Genomic DNA, 21,216 nt, shown 5'->3' with positions numbered 1-21,216 from the left:
TCTATTTCTTTACCTAACTCACTAGGTGAAAACCATGAATCACCTTGCCTCACTGCAATGTGAGAAGCTGTTCCCGTATATAAAGATTGGTATAACCTATCTGAAACTATTAGTTGTTTGAGGGTCTCGAAGTCAGTTACCTTCCTTAATTTTAAATAATAATCCCAGGCAGTTATTAAGCGAGAAGCAAACTGCACATGAGTTTCATGTGGTTGTTTAACAGTTTTTCTAAAGTTTTCTAAATATGGTGTTGGCTGAAACTCCTTCAGAACTACTTCTTTTACTTTTTCATAATTCGCGATATCCTTATCATGTAAATAGGTTATTATATTCGAAGCTTTGTCTCCTAACGGATTTAACAGAATTTCTGCTTTATAGTCCTCCGAAACATTTTTTGTAATAAACGCTCGTTCTAATGACGAAAAGAAAAATCCCCAACTCTCAGGCCGTATAGGAATTTTTACAGTTAAGGTTCTGATACTTTTTATTAATTGATCTAATGACTCTGATTTTGTTTCGGTTATCTTACACCATCAAGTTTAGTTTCTGCTTTAAGCTTAGCCAACTCTAACTCATTCTTTGATCTCTCAAGTTTTATTTTTTCTAACTCGACAAGTTTTTGCTCTTCCTGTTTTCTATTTTCGATAATAGAGTTTGCTATCTCTTTTACTAAATCTTGTTTAGTTTTAAAAATTTCACTATTCTCAATAATATCAGTCAAATCTGCTATAGTCATTTTTTCGTCAACATTTAGATTTATTTCTAAGGCAATAAGCCTTAAATCTTGTTTTTTAGCACCCTTAAATAACATTGTTATTTATAACAGAACAAGCACAGAAAGTACAGAATTAACAAGAGAGGAATCACTTACCTCTGCAGTGATTCACTTTCGATGAATATCCTTATCCAAAATCAGCGATATTCGTTGAAAAGAACAAGCTTGGAATACTGGCAAACACAAACACTCCTGTGTTCTCAAAAACGAAACACTACTTATTCATGCACAAACTTACACTCCGGTCGACTACGACCAGATATGTTTGGGTCTCATCCCAAATAACACACAATAAATAAATTCGCTGGTTCGATTCTTTATTAATTCTCATAATTAATTACAATTAACTCATAGCTGTGACCAGCCCTCTTACACGTCGATGGCGATTCTCAAACTCGTCTAATCATCACATTACAGATGCGCATGCGTGGATTACATTACAGATGCGCAGGCGCGAACACATCATATTTTACTAATTTATTACAAATAAATTTTCGTTAGAGTTTACTATTTTATTGCTGCCCACCCGATATGGTGGTTAGCGTTGCTAACTGCCGGGCCGAAGGGCCCGGTTTCAAATCCCGGAGAAGGCATGGATGTTTGTAAATGTATAGTGTCAATGCGGCATTATCCTCTCGAGTGGTTTGGTGAAAGAGGAGAGGGATGTGACTCTCGGACCCGTTCGTCCGGGGTGCTCTCCATCAAAATTGGGGCCGGAAATGAGCAAAATCACACTGTCACTTGTAAAGATGCTCAAGGCTGTTGCCAACGATAGCTGTAAACAAGTGCTCCTTGTCACGAGGCATTTCATGGGCTTACGCTCATGTTACGGTGAGAAAAAGGAGCATAAATAACAACAACGCTAATTTTGTATTTTATTTTTCTGAGAAATCCTGAATTCTTATAAATACAAAATATAACAGATTTGCAAAGGATGCATTTTCATTATATTTTTAAAGTTTATTAGTATACTTTATTTTTCAGAAAACTCCGTTCTGATAAATTTAAAATGTAGCAAAATTAATTGCAGAGAATAAATTTTCATCGTATTTTAGTGTACTTTATTTCTCTGAAAAGTGTGTTCTGATAATTGCAAAAGGTAACAGAACTGTGAACGGTAAATTTTCGTTGTATATTTCTAACTCATTGTTGTACATTATTTCTCTGAAATATCTGTTTTGATAAATGTTAAAGGTAACAGATTTACTAAAATGTATTTCTTTAAGCAATCCATTCTGTGTAATGTAAAGGAGAAATTTTCATCATATGCTGCGAGTTTTATTACTGTATTTTAATGAAACATCCGTTCTCATAAATGTAAAAGGTAACATAATTGTAAAGGATAAATTTTCATTATATTTTATAAATTTTTTGCTTTATTCCATTTCTGTTAAAGGTCCATTCTGATAAATATAAAAGATAACAGAACTGAGAATGATATAAATTTTTCATTATATTTTATCAGTTTATTACTATAATTTATTTCTCTGAAGAATCCTTTCTAATAAAATGCAAAAGCAACAAAATTATGGAGGAAACATTTTCACTATATTTTACTAATTTTTAACTATACTTTATTTCTCTTCCCTTTGTCTTTAAGAAGTGCAAGACTACGTCGGTCGTTGGCATGATCGCTGAGTACCACACAGCTAACAGTGCGACATTTGGCCATTTCAGCCCCAGTTTTTAATGAGACCTCCCAGGAGAATGAGTCCGAGAGTCTCTTCCTGTTCCTCAACACCCAAACCACTCGAAGGAACTTACGACTCTCCGTATATTTTGAGTATCCCATATCGCACATACACTATACATTTACAAACTAACATGCCTTCTGTGGAATTCGAACCCGGGACTTTAGGTAGTGTAATCAGTGTCACTGTACGCCCTGCCATCTGGGCTCCCCAAAAAACTGCAATGTTGTTTCATTCCAACCACAGTACACTCCTTTTTATAAGGCGAACACTCGTCATGACATTTAGTCATAAAATTTACTTTCGCAGCAGGAGACGTGAGAAATGGGGAAATGCCATCACCAGGATTCGAAATCTAGGCCTTCCGATTTCTAGCCGAACGTACTCTCCAATTACACTAAGAACACACGCTGTTAAAAAATAGGAAGAAAATATTTTTCACATTACAGTTGAATAATCACTATCACAGTTAACACGACGAAAGCAGAACATGATGAAAGTTGCCAAGGTCAGTGGCTTTTCTTCTTAATATTGACCAAAGGATTTTGGGACGTCACCACTTATGACGTAACATGTTCTCCCTTTGAACCCTTTAGGTTCAAGAAAATAAAGGAAAACCGTTAATCTGATTAGTCTTACAATATAATTTAGAATTACGTAGACTATAAAGTTTAATAGCTACAACAGATGCCACTTAATGTGATGGCAGTTAATGTTGTTATCATTCAGATTTTGGTATAGAATTGCAGAAGTCCTATCCGTTTGTATATGAAGACATGGAAAATACATCACTACATAGTATAAAACAAAGTCGCTTTCTCTGTCCCTATATCCCTATGTATGCTTAAATCTTTAAAAGTACGCAACGGATTTTGATGCGGTTTTTTTTTAATAGATAGAGTGATTGAAGAGGAAGGTTTATATGTATAATAACATCCATTAAATAGTGGAGAAATACTGTTATTTTTGAGGTTTCTAATGTGATGTCGTAAATAATTACATTTTTTCCGCTTACATTGCAAACGCAGGCTGAACCCTACGAGATTTATTCTTATCTAACCTTATGTACTTATAATTACTATAAGTGCGATTTAAAAATTAACCTTAGAATAGAATATCATTTATATTTTAAAACTACTATCATACAATTATTTATCATAACTTACTTATAATTACTGATACGTTGTCGCGCTGAAAGCTAGAGAGCTCCGATAATAAACACGTCCGATCGCTGCAAAATTCAAAGTGCTATAGGGAGAACCGCGGCCTCCGACGCGCTATTTATAGGCACGCTCCCGCCGCCCCGGCCGGCCGGTACCGCCGCAAACGCTACGTCCCGCAATTTTTAAATCTGTAGACCTTTTCAGTGTGTACAATACTTAGTACATTATTTTGATAAATCTCGTAGGGTTCACCCTGCGTTTGCAATGTAAGCGGAAAAAATGTAATTATTTACAACTTCACATTAGAGTGAGTGAGTGAGTGAGAGATTATGGCGCAAAAACCAAAGATGATTATAGCGCGCCAAACACGAGATGGGATGATTACAATTGATGGCATTAAAATTCAATAAATAAAAAAGTAGACAAATGTACCAAATCCAGAGGATGAAGTCATATAAAAACAAATTAAAAGCACATATTAAAATTCAAGACACAGTCTTCAAAACAAATTACATTTGGTAATAAAAGCCAGTCTCTTTCAAATAATAAAACAAACCACAATTGAGCTCTCTTCCGATTAAACGGTCGAGAGGCAAGTCACAACTATTAAAATATTTCTGGCGAAGCCTATTAAAACATGGACACTCAATTAAAATATGACGAACAGATAAACAAACATTACAGTTAAAACAAACAGGCTCATTTTCAGCTTTTAAAAGGTAGCTATGTGTCACTCTAGTGTGACCAATTCTGAGGCGAGTCAAAAGAACTTCCTCCTTACGATTTTTGGTTAATTCCCAGTGCTCAATTCTAGGTTTTACATGTCTTAATTTATTTTGAAGTTGAACATCCCAAAGTTGCTGCCATTTTTTTTTTCGGATCTTCTGTTTCACAACACAACAGATGTCTGCGAAAGGGATGAGACGACTGGACAGTTCAACAGAACATTTTGCTGTGATATCTGCCAGCTCATTCCCTTTTATTCCCACGTGCCCGGGAACCCAGCAGTACAAGATTTCATATCCACGATTCATTAAGTTTATAGGTAATTTGAGAATATCCACTATTACTGGATTTTGAGTATTAGGAAAAGCTTCTAATAATTTAAGAGCACTATACGAATCTGTATAAACTATAAACTTTTTGTAGCAGAGCCTTGAGATGTACAAAAGACTATAATATATCGCAGTTAGTTCGGATGTTAAGACAGAGAAAGCATGGTGCAAGCGTCTGCCCTCCATGAGGTCTTCAATTACAAATGCCATCCCGACATGATCTTTTGACTTGGATCCATCTGTATAAACTGGAAGATAACTGCTATATTTGTCCCTGTGCTCAGCGAAGAGTTGTCTGTAAATCATCTCGTTAGTGCTTGCCTTCACATTATTCTTAAAAACATCAAGAAGCTGAATCCGTGCATTTTCCCAAGGTGGGACGACATCACATTAGAAACCTCAAAAAAAAAAAAATAACAGTATTTCTCCACTATTTAATGGATGTTATTATACATATAAACCTTCCTCTTCAATCACTCTATCTATTAAAAAAACCGCATCAAAATCCGTTGCGTAGTTTTAAAGATTTAAGCATACATAGGGATATAGGGACAGAGAAAGCGGCTTTGTTTTATACTATGTAGTGATAAAGTAGTTAAGCTTTTATCAAACACAACATAATACTACAGTTACGAAGATATTTAATGTTATACAGTTAGCTAATTTAATAAATTTCAGTTTTTCACCAAAGCAATGAAGTATTTTGATAATTATGTATATCTTTATACATGAATTTTTATTGCTGTTTTAAGCAATTCAACAACTGTGCAAGTTATTTTAATAATCTTGGAATATATACACTAAAAGAAACATTAAAATGCATTTGTCAACCTTGATTTGGGCATAAAAGTCTGCAGAATGCTTCGTAGTTTTTAAGCACACAGAGGCACTGCAATTCTTTCTAATTCCTTGATCTGAAGTTTTCTGGAAGTGTTTTTTTATTAAAATTGCTGTATTGGCACACATACATTTTTTTTGTATATTGACTTCAGATCTGGATACGTTTTTAGAACAATCTCATTTGTTTTACTGGCGTCGCTGAATTTTGCGATAAATGCATCACATTTATTGCTGAGTATAACCTTCCAGATTTTTTTTATACTGTTAATGCATGCATACATCAGCAGTGAATTATTCTCCTTTTTCCTCAAATACACTGCTCTGATAAACAATAACCATTCACTAAATATTTTGCGTAAATTTCCACTCATAATAATTTAAACTGCGAAAATCTCCCATTTAGCACTTAAACACACTATTCAGCACCACAATTCTTCCGAAAGAGCGGCATAATAGTGAAAAGTTTTCGACCCTCGTATTACTCAAAAACTATTAGATCTACAAACTTGTAATTTTGGATTTCTAAGATGTTTGTTACTATCTTTTTAAAAGTACAAAATTTTATGTGGTCTGTCACACTTTCTTTAAATATGTTTAGTCAGCCAAATTCCGAACAGACAGAAAAAAAAACAGCGAGACTCTGGCCATGTGTATCTTAAGTCCCAAATGAATTATGTTTCTTCTACGCGGGACTGGACGTTGAAAGAGACGATTCTCAGAACACGCACATTTCCAGGAAACTGACGTAGCTAGGTTACCATTTTCACTTACTACAAAGACTTGAATGCCAAACAATAATCGATTATCGCTCAGATTGTGATCACGTGATACTTCAGAAGCAGAGCTTTCGTCTGAATGGTTGATCTGTATGAGGGACAGAGCTTCAGCCGAAACGTTTTCGATGAGGTGTTAAAAAATCCCGCGTAGCCGCGACATCGTTTCCCTAGCTAGTAGATGCTCCAGCCGGAGATCTTTTTTCTAGGAATCCTCCCGTTTAAGCCAGTGCTACCAGAATCTCGTTTCTCAGAAAAGTTCCGTCTAGCACGGACTGTAGTCAAGTGTGATAACCTCTTAACTCTCTTAACTGGTTTCTTTCAACTGTATTTTTGAGATTCTTCAAAACTCTATCAGGCGTTCAGTCGCTTAGCAAAGTAAATCAGTTCCTGGCAAGCTTCCAACAAGATCTCTCCATGAACTCTAAAAGAAATATCTGAAATCGTAATGAGGTTTCTGAAATCGTAATGAGTAAATTCTCTCAGTAAAGTGAATCAGTTCTTAGAATCAATTCCAGAGCGAAATGTTCAACTTAGTACTTTCTTCAGCTGCAGAAATTGTGAATTTCACAGTTATTTTTAGCATTATAAAAATAACAATATATTTTACTTTTTATTTTTGACAGTGCTTAAAAACCATCCTTTTTTTATAACAAAAATTTTTACTTTGTACAGAAATCAAGGAACCTTATTTTGTGAACCCCAAATGGAACATATCCGAAATGATATTGCCACCAAACTCTGTGTTTACACTTGAATGTTTTGTGAATGGCACTCCGCAGCCGAAAGTAACCTGGTACAGAAATGGAGAACTCTTTACCGAAAATGCAACAGGAGGAAAATTTGAGGATAATTATCAGAAACTTCTTATCGGAAGACTGATGAAAGAGGACAGTGGAGAATATGAATGCCGAGCTGAGAATATCGCTGGAGAAATAATGCAAAAGACTATGCTAATAGTGGAAGGTAATCTATATTTAAGCATTATTTTTTTCATTTTTCATTTTAATAGATGAGATGTAACAGAAGTAATGTAATAGACAGATAAAGACAACAGGTAGAGAGAACTATAGATAATAGAAATATAAACAGACATTAAGATATAGTGGTAGCAGTAGTATAGAAGTGCAGTAGATAATGTAGTAGTATATAGCGTAGTAGTAAATAGTAGTGTATAGTAGAGACTAATACAGTATAGTAGTAAATAGTAGTGTATAGTAGAGACTAATACAGTATAGTAGTAAATAGTAGATAACAGAAGAGTGTAGTAGTGTATAGTAGTATAGTAGACAGTAAAAAGTAGAGTAGTTTAGAGAGTAGTATAGTATAGCAGCATATAGTAGATAGTAGACAGTAGTAGATACTAGATAGTAGGTATAGTAAATATAGTTTGTAGATATAGTAGATATACGTAGTAAATATAAATTAATAAATATATGGATAGTAGCTATAGCTATAATAGAGGTATCGATAGTATACATAGGTATAATAGAGATACAGGTAGTAGATATAGATTAAATACTAGATAGCAAAGATATGTACTGTAGAAATATAGACAGAAGTATAGATATTAGGTACAGATAGCAGATATAGAGAGATACAGATAAGAGACATAATGTAATAGAGATGTATAAGATACATAATATACAAGAGAAATATAGATAATAGGGATAAACTAGAGAGGTATAGATAGTAGTATAGTGCATAGTATATAATATAGTAATACATACATAAGTATATAGTGCTATAGAAGTAGATACAGTAGATAGTAGTGTATTACAGATATAGATATAATGCACGTATAAATAGTAGATAGTAGATATAAAGAGGTACAAATGTACTGGTGTATAATAGATATAGAGAGATATAGTAGATATATAGCGATATAGATAATATATAAGGTATTTTCTCCTATATCCTTTCAGCATGCCTTCGGGGTGTAATTGGAAGCACTCTCGACAAGTGCTCGGGAGGTTCGGAATTCGTATCGCGGCGAAGGCATTGCACATTTTTCCCGTACTTGCATCGATATAACGTAATAATTGTAAAGGGGCACCGAACTTAAAAGTTGGTTGACGATAATTCATCGACATCAGGATTTGTCGATGGTCTTCCCTCAACCTTTGTAGCCTTTAAAAGGGGGAGCATTTGAGGTATTTTCTCTCTCCTTTCTGCGTGCTTCTTGGTGGCATAACTAGTAGCACGCTTGGCGTATTCAGAAGGTCAGGTGTTCGAATACCGGCGAGGGTACTGTACCTTTTTAGCGTTCCTGCATTGATATAACTTTAGTCCCGAATGGGACATTAGTTTTGCAATGGCATTTTGCGTTGAATCCGTCTAAAAGACGTATCACTTTTCAAATTTTTGCCATCAAATATTATCGCTCTTTATTATATTTCAAAAAATTAAATAATGAAGAATCTGCGTGAATGTATGCATATTTCTCTCATTGTGAAGAAACAACTACATCTAGAGCCCTAACTGAATAACGTGGTCCTCTACCTGAAAATGGGAACCTAAAAGCCTGAATTTTAAGTTTCGAATTTGTTTTATCTATTTCATATTTTATAAACCTTTATCGAATTTTGGATTAATAAACTCAACGATTTCAAATAAAACATTGGTGGACAAGGTACGGAATAAAACACTTTTATCTCCAGAGCCCGAGATTGTCTATCGGAAATTCTAAAGATATGCTCCTTCTAAATATTTTGTGATTTTTGTGTTGAATCTAATTTTATGTGGGGAAAGCGACAAAAACATGATATTTAATAAATAAAGTTAACAAAACTTTAATAACAAAAAGACAAAAAAAAGTTTTGTAAAACCATCTTAGTAAGAAAACTGAACATTGATATGATGAACTGAGAAAAAACTGGAAAATATATATGTATGCCAAAACTGAGTGCCATATTGGAAATTCTAAACTATTATGCTACTCTTAAACTATTATGCTGGTCTTAAAATTTTTGGAGTTTTGCTGTTGAATAGTGTATGGCGTAAGTAAGCAGAAACTAATGCCTAGCAATAAAGCCAGAAAAAAAAATCTGATGTGTACACAACATGACTTCCTTGTACGGCATCTTAAATTATACGCATTTTTTCTTGCATTTCATTTAAACTTATTGGATTGAATTAAATCTACTTCGCCGACAGCGCATAAACCACAGTAGAATAAATGCATTCTTTAAAATTCACTCTAGTATTTGTTTACCATAGCGACACTCTGGCGCTAGATTCACTTAACAGTATTATATTTCGTTCATATTATAACTCAGAATGCACAAAATTTATATCATTTAAAGAATAGAATTATCTAATCGTTGCCACATGTTCTATTCAAATACTATAATAAAGCTAGAATGATGTATAAAAGAAATTAAGCAAACAAAACAAAAAAGAAACCGTTTTTCACAGACGATTGAGTATTTCTCATTCAATTAATTCAGTTCGAGAAGGCAAAAATACATAAAAACTCAAAATATCTATATTAAAAATTACGAAGTAAATCTTAAACACTTATTTCCTCGAAAAAATTCCTGAAAGGCTTAGGCATGATTTAACTGGCAATAATAAATGTAGGCGTTATCTTTGTTGTTGCGAAGCTAAGATTCTCTAGATTGGCAACAAATCCACTAGTCTGCTGTTTCAAATGTAAACAATCAATGACCGCCATGAAAAAAAAAAAAGGCTTAGCGGCACTTAAACAACTTTAAAATTGTTGATAATTCTAAAAATATTTCATACAGATTTACTAATGGCATAAAAACCTTAACCGGAAGATAAAAACAACATAATTCAATCATTTTAAAGTAAAAAATGTACAATTTACAAACATATAAGAGTAAAGAAACTGAGATCACTGAGCCGGGTAACAGAGTGGATATATATATAGATATATTTCTATACGTTTGGTGCGGCCGATTGCAACCAAAATACGAGGTGCACATCTACATGTTATAGCAGTCCTATATACAAAATTTCAACGTTCTGAGGCTACTCGTTTTTGAGTTATGCGAGATACGTACGTACGTACGTTCGTACAGACACCGCGAAAAATTCTCTTCAGAATTCATTTTAAAGCAGTTTTATAATTTTTTTGGAGGAAACGAGTCTTTTATTCTGTTCTTACGTACAGATATCACGCAAAAACATCGTTAAATAGCATTCGATAGCGGTCAAAATGGATATTTTCATTGAACTAGTCTGCCTGAAACTTTTCGCGATTACAATACTTTCTTTTTACTTCGTACAAGGAAGTAAAAAGGTTAGTGAGCGTGGTTGTAACAGCAGATTGATAAAATGCGAGCTCTTTTGAGCAATCATTAAAATCTGAAACCCTTCAGATTTTATATTTATTTAAGGGTATTCACAATTTTAAGTAAAATTAATTTATTTTACTACATTTATATTTTGCTTTAATATTAAGATGATTGAAATGGCAACAGTAAAATTTGCTTGATAATTAAAAGATTTTGTCTTACTTTCTAAAGTTAATATTTTTAGGAATAACTCGCCAATGATTTTTAATAGCAATTGGTAACTGTTGACTTATTTCTAACAGCTGTTAGAAATGACTCATTCTACACTGAAAAGGAACTTTTCAAGGTTACACTATGCGAAAGGGAATTTTTTCCACGCTCTAGGAGCTTTTTTCGTCGAACATCTTTACCAGAAGACACAGGAAACGGAAACTCTTATCGGGGTTCTAACGAAAATAATCATCAACAGTATGAGTTTCACATATTTTCGCCTCAGAGCTATCATATCATAAAATTGCATAGACTTGGAGTGACTAACAAAACCGTCGCCAGCTTGGCAGAATGTCGTTAATATAGCGAGATAGGCATCTCTTTAATGTTAAATAGACTTGCCCCCTGTAATCTTATTTTTCCGGCACAGCTTTGTCTCCTTCAATCTTCCGTGTTGCATTATACAAAGAAGTAATATTACATAACATTATTAAAACATTTCACGAAAATTATTTATGTAAATACCAAATCCGTAACAATATGTGTAACGTGATTAATTTTAAATACTGAGTGAAGGTCGGGGAAAAATATTTCACTTTGTATCAGTCCAAAGGAGCTTTGTCCCTGTAGGACTATTGTTTTCGTTTTGCGATTTTGCGTTGGTTCACTATAAATGTGCGTTTCACTTTTCAAATTGTTGCCACCAAATGTTAGAGTCCTGCATTATATTTGAAGAAATTAAATAATGAAAAATCTGCATAGATGTATGTATATTTTTTGCGTGTGATAAAACAACGTTACCATCGAATTTTGAATGACGTAATCGTACTGCGAAGATGGGTATGTGGAAGCCCAATTTTGAAATTTGGAATTTTTTTTATGATCGATTTCATATTTTGTAAAACGTTAACGAATTTTTGATTAACAAACTCAAGGATTTCAAAGCGAGCCATGACAATGTTGTACAGTAAAACATTTTTATCTCCGGTACGCGAGACTCTGTATCGGAAATTCTAAAGGATATGCTCAATTTAAAACTATTTTGCGATATTGCTCTTCAACTGAATTTTAAGTGCGAAGAACGTGATATTTAATAAATAAAGGTAACAAACAGAATGTTAAATAGGCTATAATTTAAAGTCTGAAACCTTTCAGATTTACTTTTCTTTTTTTTTTTTTTTTTTTTTTTTTTTTTTTTTTTTCTTGGAACTTTTTTTAATTTCATTTTTTCACTCAGTTTAGCAAATATTTTTGTGTGCATTATCAATCAATTCTATTAGCGGTCTTCATAAATGGAAAATATGAATAGAAAGAGGTGGTATATTGAGAGTAGCCAAGTTCTTGACTGCAGCATTGTCGAAAATCTTACCAGAAGAAACATTAAACTCTTTAATTAAGTAAAATCCTCTTAAATTAATTTAAAATGTAATTTATATACGACAACAAATGGCTTTTCAGATTCATACTTTCTGAAAAAGATGAATTAATGAATTAATGAACCAATTAGTACTATAAATATTGATTATAAATGTTTTAGAAGAATATTATAAATAATTTATACACTAAAAGTATTTTGAACGTGTTTTACAAAGCAAAAGCAGGTAGACAAAAATTCTACTTACGTTTTACAACATTTCTTACAATATTTTCGGTCAAATAAGTTTTCAAATAAAGGCTTGTAATCTGTGTTTAGCGATATGTTTTATGTTAGATATGTAATGAAATTCTATGTGAAAGACAGATAAAAAAAAACTGTAGAGTCATTAGGTTATTTTAAAGCAGAAAATGCGAAAATGCGCTATGCCCTTATTTTTTTTTTTAATTTTTATTTATTTATTTATTTATTTATTTATTGAGAAAGAAGAAAGACGTGAAAAATGTGCATTGCTCTCACCGGGGCTCGAGTCTAGAGCTCTCGAATTCGCGTCGAGTGTGCTACCGTTACATAGAAAATACCCCCTTTTAGAAGGCGATTGGGGATCGGGAGATAGAATCGCCAAATCGCCAATCATCATCCAGCGCCAGTTCGGGCGCCACTAGACTCATTAGGTGATTTTAAAGCAGAAGAAGTGAGAATGCGCAGTGCCTTCGCCGAGACTCGAACCTGGACCTCTCAAATACGCGTCGAGTGTGCTACCTTTACACCACGAAGGCATGCTGAAAGGAGGGAGAAAATACCTTATAAAACTATAAATGTTTTAATGATCATTTTAATAGTTTTTAATCTTGAAACTCCATTTTTTTTCCGTTGCGTTTTTGCGATAAATCCTTTCACTCAAATTCCTAAAACTTACACTGTTCTTATCTTCCGGTTAAGGATTAAATTATTTAATATTTTCACTGCGCGTTTCTTACTGCATACGTTATAGAAACTAGGATGGGATTTGCAGTAAATAAATATATAAAAATATGCTTTTTTTTCTAAAAAATTTTTTCTTTAATTGGGAAATCGATCCTTAAAGTTATGAATAACTTTCTAATAAATACAATAATAAAACTGTTATAAAAACATTGAAAACTGTAGAAGAAAATATTTTAATTGTCAATTTCTACTTCCTCGTACGAAGTAAAACAGAAGTATTGTAATCGCGAAAAATTTCAGGTATCATATTACAAGGGAAATATCCATTTTCACCGCTATCGAATGCAATTTAACGACGTTTTTTTCTTGACGTAAGGACAGAATAAAGGACTCTTTTCCCCCCCAAAAAAGAAATTATTTAAAACTAATTTAAAATGAATTCTGAAGAGAATTTTCGTGGTGTCTGTGCGTACGTACGTATGTATCTCGCATAAGTCAAAAACAAGTAGCCTCAGAACGTTGAAATTGTGTATATAGGACTGCTATAACATGTAGATGTGCTCCTCGTATTTTGGTTGCAATCGGCCGCACCAAAATTGTATAAATATATGTATATATATAATAATTTGTTTCCTAAACAGTATTGATTAATTGATTATATTACGTATCTCCTAAGTTTAATTAAAGTTATATATCCACTCGGTTACTCGGCTCAGTGATCTCAGTTTCTTTATTCTTATGTATTTGTAAATTGTGCATTTTTTGCTTTAAAAGTGATTGGATTATGCTGTTCTTATCTTCCGGTTAAGGTTTTTATGCCTTTAGTAAATCTGTATACAATATTTTTAGAATTATCAACAATTTAAAAGTTATTTAAGTGCGCCAAGCCTAATAATTTTTGCCATGTTGGCCATTGCTTGTTTACATTTGAAACAACAGAATAGTAGATTTATTGCCAATCTAGAGAAAGCAAGCTTCGTAATAACAAAGATAACGCCTTCTTTTATTATTGCGAACTAAATCATGCTTAATCCATTCTGGAATTTATTCGAGGAAATAAGATTTACTTCATAATTTTCAAGACAGGCATTTTGAGTTTTTGTGTATTTTTGCCTTGTCGCGAAGTGAGAGCTGAATTAACTGAAAAAGAAATACTGAATCGTCTGTGAAAAACTGTTTCTTTTGTTGTTGTTGTTCTTTGCTTAATTTCTTTTATACATCGTTTTAGATTTATTATAGTTTATGAATATAACATGTGGCAACGATTAGATAATTCTTAAGATGATATAAATTTTGTGCCTTCTGAGTTAGTTAACCCATATTTTACCAATGATCGAAGAAATTAAAATTTTTGTTTGAAATTTCTAATTTTGTCTTATAAATAGGTAAGAAAAGATAATAAATTGAATAATATACGAAACTTTTATTTTCTTTGAGTTTACAGGCTGTCCTATATATAGGACGATAGTCAAATCCAGTGCTGTGAAGTTACAGGACAATATTTTCTTTCAAGCACGTTCTTTTGAATGGAAGGGTGAAAAACAACTCGAACATTAGCTAATATTAGATTTTTTACAAATAGTTGTTGGTTTCCTTGTACAGTTATTTAATTGACAACGACGTCAATGTCCATCAGGGTTTTGACAATCACATGATCAGTTTGCATTTTCAAGAAGTCCGGATTTCTCTGCTGCGCACCCAGTGCTTAAATTGCGCCGGAACCCACCGGAGCCTGGCTCCGGTATTTCTCAGTTTTTAAGATAAATTATAATTTTAGCCGAAGCGTACGGGAGACCTAAATAAGATGAGCTCGGGTACTTCTTTTTATAAAACGGAACCATAATTTAAAGGGGAAAAAATTTAGAATTCCTAACGTTTTAGTTTAACAACAATAAGCAGACCTTCCAATACTCTTTTTCCCTAGAAATATGAACTCATGACAACATGAAACGTTCAAGTAAAGTCCCTTCACTCACATGCGGAAACCCTTCCCTTTAAGAAGCGCAATAAATTTGGGGGAATTTGTTTAGGAACGCGTAAATTTCTCTCCATGCCATCGTATCTAGTGTATTGTTATCGATGCTTACAGTTAGTTATCCTCGCAGGAAGGAAAATTTGTGTTCTTAAATGTGCGTCAAGTGACAGCGAGTACAATAAGAGTGAAATGCTGAGACAAGCTGCTCAAGCACGTCCTATACATCGTCTTCCCACAATATCCACTAATTGGGGGGAAGCGTAACCAGCTACCTTATATTCATCCTTTAGGTGTCCGATTCAGGACTCATTTTACCCCTGACACACATCTGCTTGATGGCTATAATTATATCAGCAGAGAGCAGCGGTCAAAGAAAACGTTCTCTCTCACCAAGATTCCTCTCATTTTTTATTTCCACCCACTCATACCCTCATTCTGTTTCGCCCTGGAATTTTCATCAGCTGTACTTTAAGTATATTTAATTTTTGTGATGATAAAAGAACTCACCCCCCCCCTACAATCAGAGCTTAAATTGGGCCGGAGCTCATGCTCCGGTGCTTCTTAGTTTTTATAATAAATCATAATTCTTGCCGGAACGCATCGGAGCCCTGAATAAGAAGGCTGCGGCACTTCTTTTATGTAACAGAACAACAATTTCAGTGGAAATTTTATCTCGGAAATTTTATTTTAACAATAAAATTATATTAAAATTGCTTATTAAATTTCAATTTATCTCTTTACATTTTATTTAAATACTTCAATATTTAATTATTTCAATAAATAATAATTAATTATCTAATAATTACCAATTAAATTACAAATAATTAATTATATAATAATTATTGATTAAATAACAATTTATAAACATTGATCAAATAGCTATTAAGTAATTTGATAATAATTAACCATTTAATTTTTAAATTATTAATGAGTTTAACAGTTATTTTATATATTTATTTACTCTTGTTCCTCTTTGCTGACAGTCTTCCACAGGGCTCCGGCACTTCTAATCTTAGAAATTAAGGCCTGTGCGCACCTAATGTTCCGCCTTGAATGTTCCTAGGTATTGATAATCCCAAATAGCTGACTGTTATAGCCCGTCGATATTCTAGAAGATCGAGAGCTTTGGTTTCTTTCATATACATTTTACAACCATGTCGACCGAAACAGCTCACCATTCTTTCATCAGTGCTTAGATGTTCAGAAAATACACCTACTTCTTGTAAAGCATCATTCAGTAAATCATAAAGTGGATGTACTTTGTAATAGCCGTCCGAATCAATGGTTCTATTGTCAATGAAATGAATGCACCGCTTGATTTCAAAATATCTATTTCGTGGCATTGCTCGACTAAATAATATAGTTCCTGTGTCTGGCGCGTTTTTCCAGTACATGTTTTCACGTGGCAAAATGTGGTAGCCACTATAAAAAAGTATACCTAAGAATTGCTTAAGTTCATACGTTTTGACAATAAAAAATGATGATTATTTTTCTGCCCAGTGTATCTAAAATCAGTTGGAGACTGACTAAAATCTTGAGAAAATATTTCTGAAGCATGTGAATATTTAGGAACGCAATATTTCCAATCAAGGTTCGGCACACAGTTCATCAGCTTCATTTTCTACTAAAATTTCCACAGTTCGTGCTGTTTCTATAGTTCCTGCTGCGTTTTTATCACAACTAGTTTGGCCATGTCTAATCTTTCGTGTAGTCATCGTCTATTTCTTCATTTTCACTGACTGTATCTGGATCAGGTGGTATTATTACCATTTACGGCTCAGTACCTTCATCATCTAATGTGATAAAATATTCCAAAGCTTCTTCAGCTGTTAGAAATTTTCGACTCCTTTTGGATGCGTAAAATAAATATACCTTACAAAATAAACATTCACAAAAGTAAATTTCTTTTATACAAATAAAACGTGTGAAACGGCTTTCAGATGCTAAATATAACTTTTTACAAAAAGGGACGCAGGATAAGAAACAGTTGATCGCTACATTTTACAGCGAGGGGATGAAACGACGTAACCATTTCGCTCCAAAGTGGTGTATGTTTTAACGTCATATAATAGTGTTGGTGTATTTAATTATGGCAAAGTACACGAGGGCTATCTGCCTAAAGGGAGGGATGCCTTTCGTGGAGGACTTTCTAAGGGAAACTGGCTCGTATACACGTTACACATGGGGAAAACCACGAAAACGCCATGCAGCCAGCCCGTTCGCGGGATTCGAACCTCAGACCGAACTACCAGTGTTCAGCGTCTCTACCGCTCGGCCGCTGGTGGGCCCGTCATATAATAGTAGATTTTACCATTGTGCTACATATAGGACGCTCTAAAAAAGAAAGCAAAATAAGGATCTATAATATATTTTTCATTCGGATTTTTTGTCATTCACATTGATGGAGACCTATTTTATTTAAAATAAATCCACACTTTTTATTTTACTTCTTCCCCCTTTTTTATGCGTTCAAAAATAAAATACAAAAAATCAAAATTAGTCCTTCTTGTACGTTTTTTAAAAAAATAGATTTGTAAAAGTAAAAATTTAAAACAAAGTAGCTAAAATAACAAGCAGCTTTCTAGCAATAATATAATGTGAAAGAAATAGTTTAAACATTATTACTTTTTTTGTACACGCATCAAATATGTACTGTCCTGTATATAGGACAATGGTAAAATATAGGTTAAAATGATTGAAATATAGCGCTGTTAAGTGAACCTAGGGCCAGAGTGTCGCTATGGAAAAAGAATATAGAGAATTTTAAAGAGTGCATTTATTCGATTGTGATTTATGCGCTATCTACGAAGTAAATTTAATTGAATCCAGTAAGTTTAAATGAAAAGCAAGAAAAAATGCGTATAATTTAATATTCCGTACAAGGAAGTCATGTGGTGCACACTTCAGATTTTTTTTCAAAATTGTAGATTAAAAAATATATAAGCATCTGCAAGCTATATTTGTATAATTATCAAAAATTTTAAACTCTTAAGTTTCGTTAGGCCTACTATTGTGAGTTATGTGTAGTTTGCCTATGACTACTTTTCATTTGTAATGTTCTTACTTTAACCGTGTCCTTTATTAATAAAACTATCTGCATAATTTCCTCTTCTCAATTTTTACACGATAAAGTTATTAAAGAAAGGGAGAAATACGCTATCGAATTACGATATGTAAAAATATTTTAACTTCCTAAAAAATATTGCTGTTATCTTTAAATTATTAGTAAAAACATATGAGTATTTAGAGATCAAATTCTTTAAATTTTATTTCTCTTATAGACGTAGCTCAAGCTTCCACACAGATACAAGACTCAGGGTCGAAGCAAGTTATGTTTTTCGTTGTTGCAAGCATTGGAGGTGTGGCAATGATTCTTTTGCTTTTACTATTAGGAAGATGGCTTTACAGAAGAAAAGTAAACTTGCCTTTTCATTTCTTTTTTATAGAAAGTATGTTAAAAATAGAAATAATTTTTATTACATACTTTTCACCGGTTAATGTCATGGCGCGTGGGGCGTCACTAAGATGTTTCTGCGGCGCGATCAACCCCTCTTCCCACTTCTTCGCATTTTATTTTCTTGCATGACGGAACAAGTGTTGACATTTAGTATAAATACTGTGTAGAGACACTTGGATATTTTGATGCTGAAGACGTGAAAAAGGAGCAATGCTCTCTCCGGGATTCGAGCCTGGGTCTCTTGAATACGCGCCGAGTGTGCTAACTGTCACACCACGAAGGCATACAGAAAGGCGGGAGAAAATCTCCCTTTTAAAGGGCGACTGGGGATTAGGGGTGTATTGAGAATACGGCAAAGCACACTAGGGCTATCTGCCTAAGGGAGGGATGCCTTCGTGGAGGACTTTCTAAGGGAAACTGGCTCGTATACACGTTACACATGGGGAAATCCACGAAAACGCCCATGCAGCCAGCTCGTTCGCGGGATTCGAACTTTGGACCGAACTACCTGTGTTTAGCGATTTTACCGCTCGGCCGCTGGTGGGCGGGGATTAGGGTCGTCAAATTCTGATGGTGAAGAATCGTCATCCATCACCTTTTAGTTCGGGCCCCACTGTGCAGGGGATAGGAGACCAGTGGTTGAGCAGTTATGCCGCCATGAAGACTTTCATCTTTTCAGACACTCAGTGGGACCATGTTTATTTAAATTTTATAATCTATACATGAAATTTCGATTTATGCATAAAATAAAGTTATGAGAAAAATGTTGATATACCGTATATACCCGCGTATAAGTCGAGATATTTTGGACCAAAAAAAGACTTTAAAGTGGGGGGGTCGACTTATACGCGGGGCCATAAAAAATTAAAAGAATCGGAAGTTCAAAAATGTCTTTATATAATGCAGTTGTTTTCTTCCCGCACTCAAATTGGACGACTTATCAAATAAGTCACTTACTTGAAGTAATTTCATGACTTAAATTATGGGACGAACTAATCACAGAGTTTCATACTTTAACTAGAGTAAGTTTCGATTAAACCAAAGAATTTTATTATACGATTCTTTTCGTGGTCACTTTTCTGAAGAAGTGACAAAACACCTAAAAACGACTGTGGCCGTAATTCCGGAAGGATTGACATCCGTCATTCAACCCCTAGATGTCTGCCTCAATAAGCCCTCCAAAGTAAATGTTAGAAAATATTGGGAAGAGTGGATTAGTTCCGGTCGACCAACATTTACAAAGGAAAGCAACATTAAAAAGCCCGATATTACATTAATTGCTCAGTGGGTTAAAGATGCTTGGAACGAAATACCTTCTGAAATGATTATAAAATCATTTTAAAAATGCTGTATTAGCACGAAAGATGACGGCACGGAAGATGATGCTGTTTTTGAAAGTGAAAATGACGACGAAGGCTCTAGTAGTGATTGTAACAATACAGAGTTCGAGACTGAAAATATGTATGATGACGAGCCAATGACGACAGAAGAGTTCTATGAAATGTTTGGCGTATCTGACCGTGAATCGGACGTTGAAGGATTTTGATTTTCTTTATTTACAAAGGTATTTTTTCTCAGATGATTTTGAATAAATGTAGTACTTAAAAAAAAATTTCGAAGTTTCTCGATCGATTTCGGAAGTGGGGGGTCGACGTATACGCGGGTTTCTTATTTTCTACGAATTTTTTATGTCGAAGTGGGGGGTCGACTTATACGCGGGTATATACGATATATAAAAAACTTAATTAAATCTAATTTGAAAATTCTGTAATAGCTGATGTGAATTTAATGAGTTCATAAGTGTTTATGAGCAGTTCCTATTAATTTGAGTTCATAGAGACATTAACTCTTTCGCATCGAGAGACGACCAAATCTGTTTTCAACAAACATCGAAACCGCCCGTGTTTACGAATTTGTCTTGAAATAGTTTTCCTTTCCCCCTGCGGTTTCATCCATTGTGTGCAGTTTCACCTTAGGGCCGGATTGCACCTGCGAACGTCAGTAGCTTTCGTATTTCTCCTTTATTTGCTTCAAAAGAATGATTGACATGTCTTTTAACAACTCGCGAAACCAATGAGCCGTACACTAACGTGGAGGGGAAAGAACTAGGTAGAAAATAAACGAGGCGTTGGGGCGGTTTGCCGTTGCCTGAATGAACGAGCGTTACGGGCGACTTCGATGCGAAAGAGTTAAGCACATAATTTCAATTAGTACCTTAGAATTAGAATTCTTATGAGTTTATATTCTTTAAAAGGGTTTAAAGTTCATAAGTTCCATTTTGATGTTTTGAATATCTTGAGTATGCGATTGAATATATAAAATCTTCAGTTTGCGAATGAAGGAAAGAAGAATCTTGAGTATGGATATAGGAAATATCTTGAATCTTGGATTAGAAGAAGAACGAGAAATAGAAAGTCGAGTTCTGAGTGCATAAGTTCAATTTTGAACTTGAATTTGAACAATTCGAATCATTTTTGTGCATAAGCTTCTTTAGTCTTGGAAAATCTCAAAATTTTGTCAAGGAGTACCATAAAGTATGATATTAAAGGTACTTGTTATACGAGTTTTGGTGTATTTTTATTTTTGCTATATGTTTCTGTTGAATAAATTCCAGTAATATTGATCATCTAGTGTTTTCTGTATTTGAATCCTACACTGGACTATACCCTACACTGAGCGCCACTGTATAGACAATGGAAGAGGTACAAACTTT

The 21,216-nt window shown here is 33.9% G+C and overlaps 1 protein-coding gene across 2 annotated transcripts in view; it reads left to right on the top strand.

Moving 5' to 3' along the window:
- LOC118206022 (vascular endothelial growth factor receptor 1-like) overlaps positions 1-21,216 on the top strand; it is a 152,675-nt gene that overhangs the window by 91,788 nt on the left and 39,671 nt on the right. For both annotated transcript variants that reach the window (XM_085826658.1, XM_085826657.1), the window contains 2 exons: positions 6,973-7,263; positions 18,328-18,461. In XM_085826658.1, coding sequence (XP_085682784.1) covers positions 6,973-7,263; positions 18,328-18,461 — 425 coding nt within the window. The remainder of the gene's footprint in view (positions 1-6,972; positions 7,264-18,327; positions 18,462-21,216) is intronic.

The sequence above is a fragment of the Stegodyphus dumicola genome, chromosome 11, assembly GCF_044657685.1.
Source record: "Stegodyphus dumicola isolate Sdum_Otavi_A_Nest chromosome 11, ASM4465768v1".
Lineage (NCBI taxonomy): Eukaryota > Metazoa > Arthropoda > Arachnida > Araneae > Eresidae > Stegodyphus > Stegodyphus dumicola.
The sequence above is the reverse complement of the archived record's forward strand: the minus strand, read 5'-3'. Positions and strand labels throughout refer to the sequence as shown.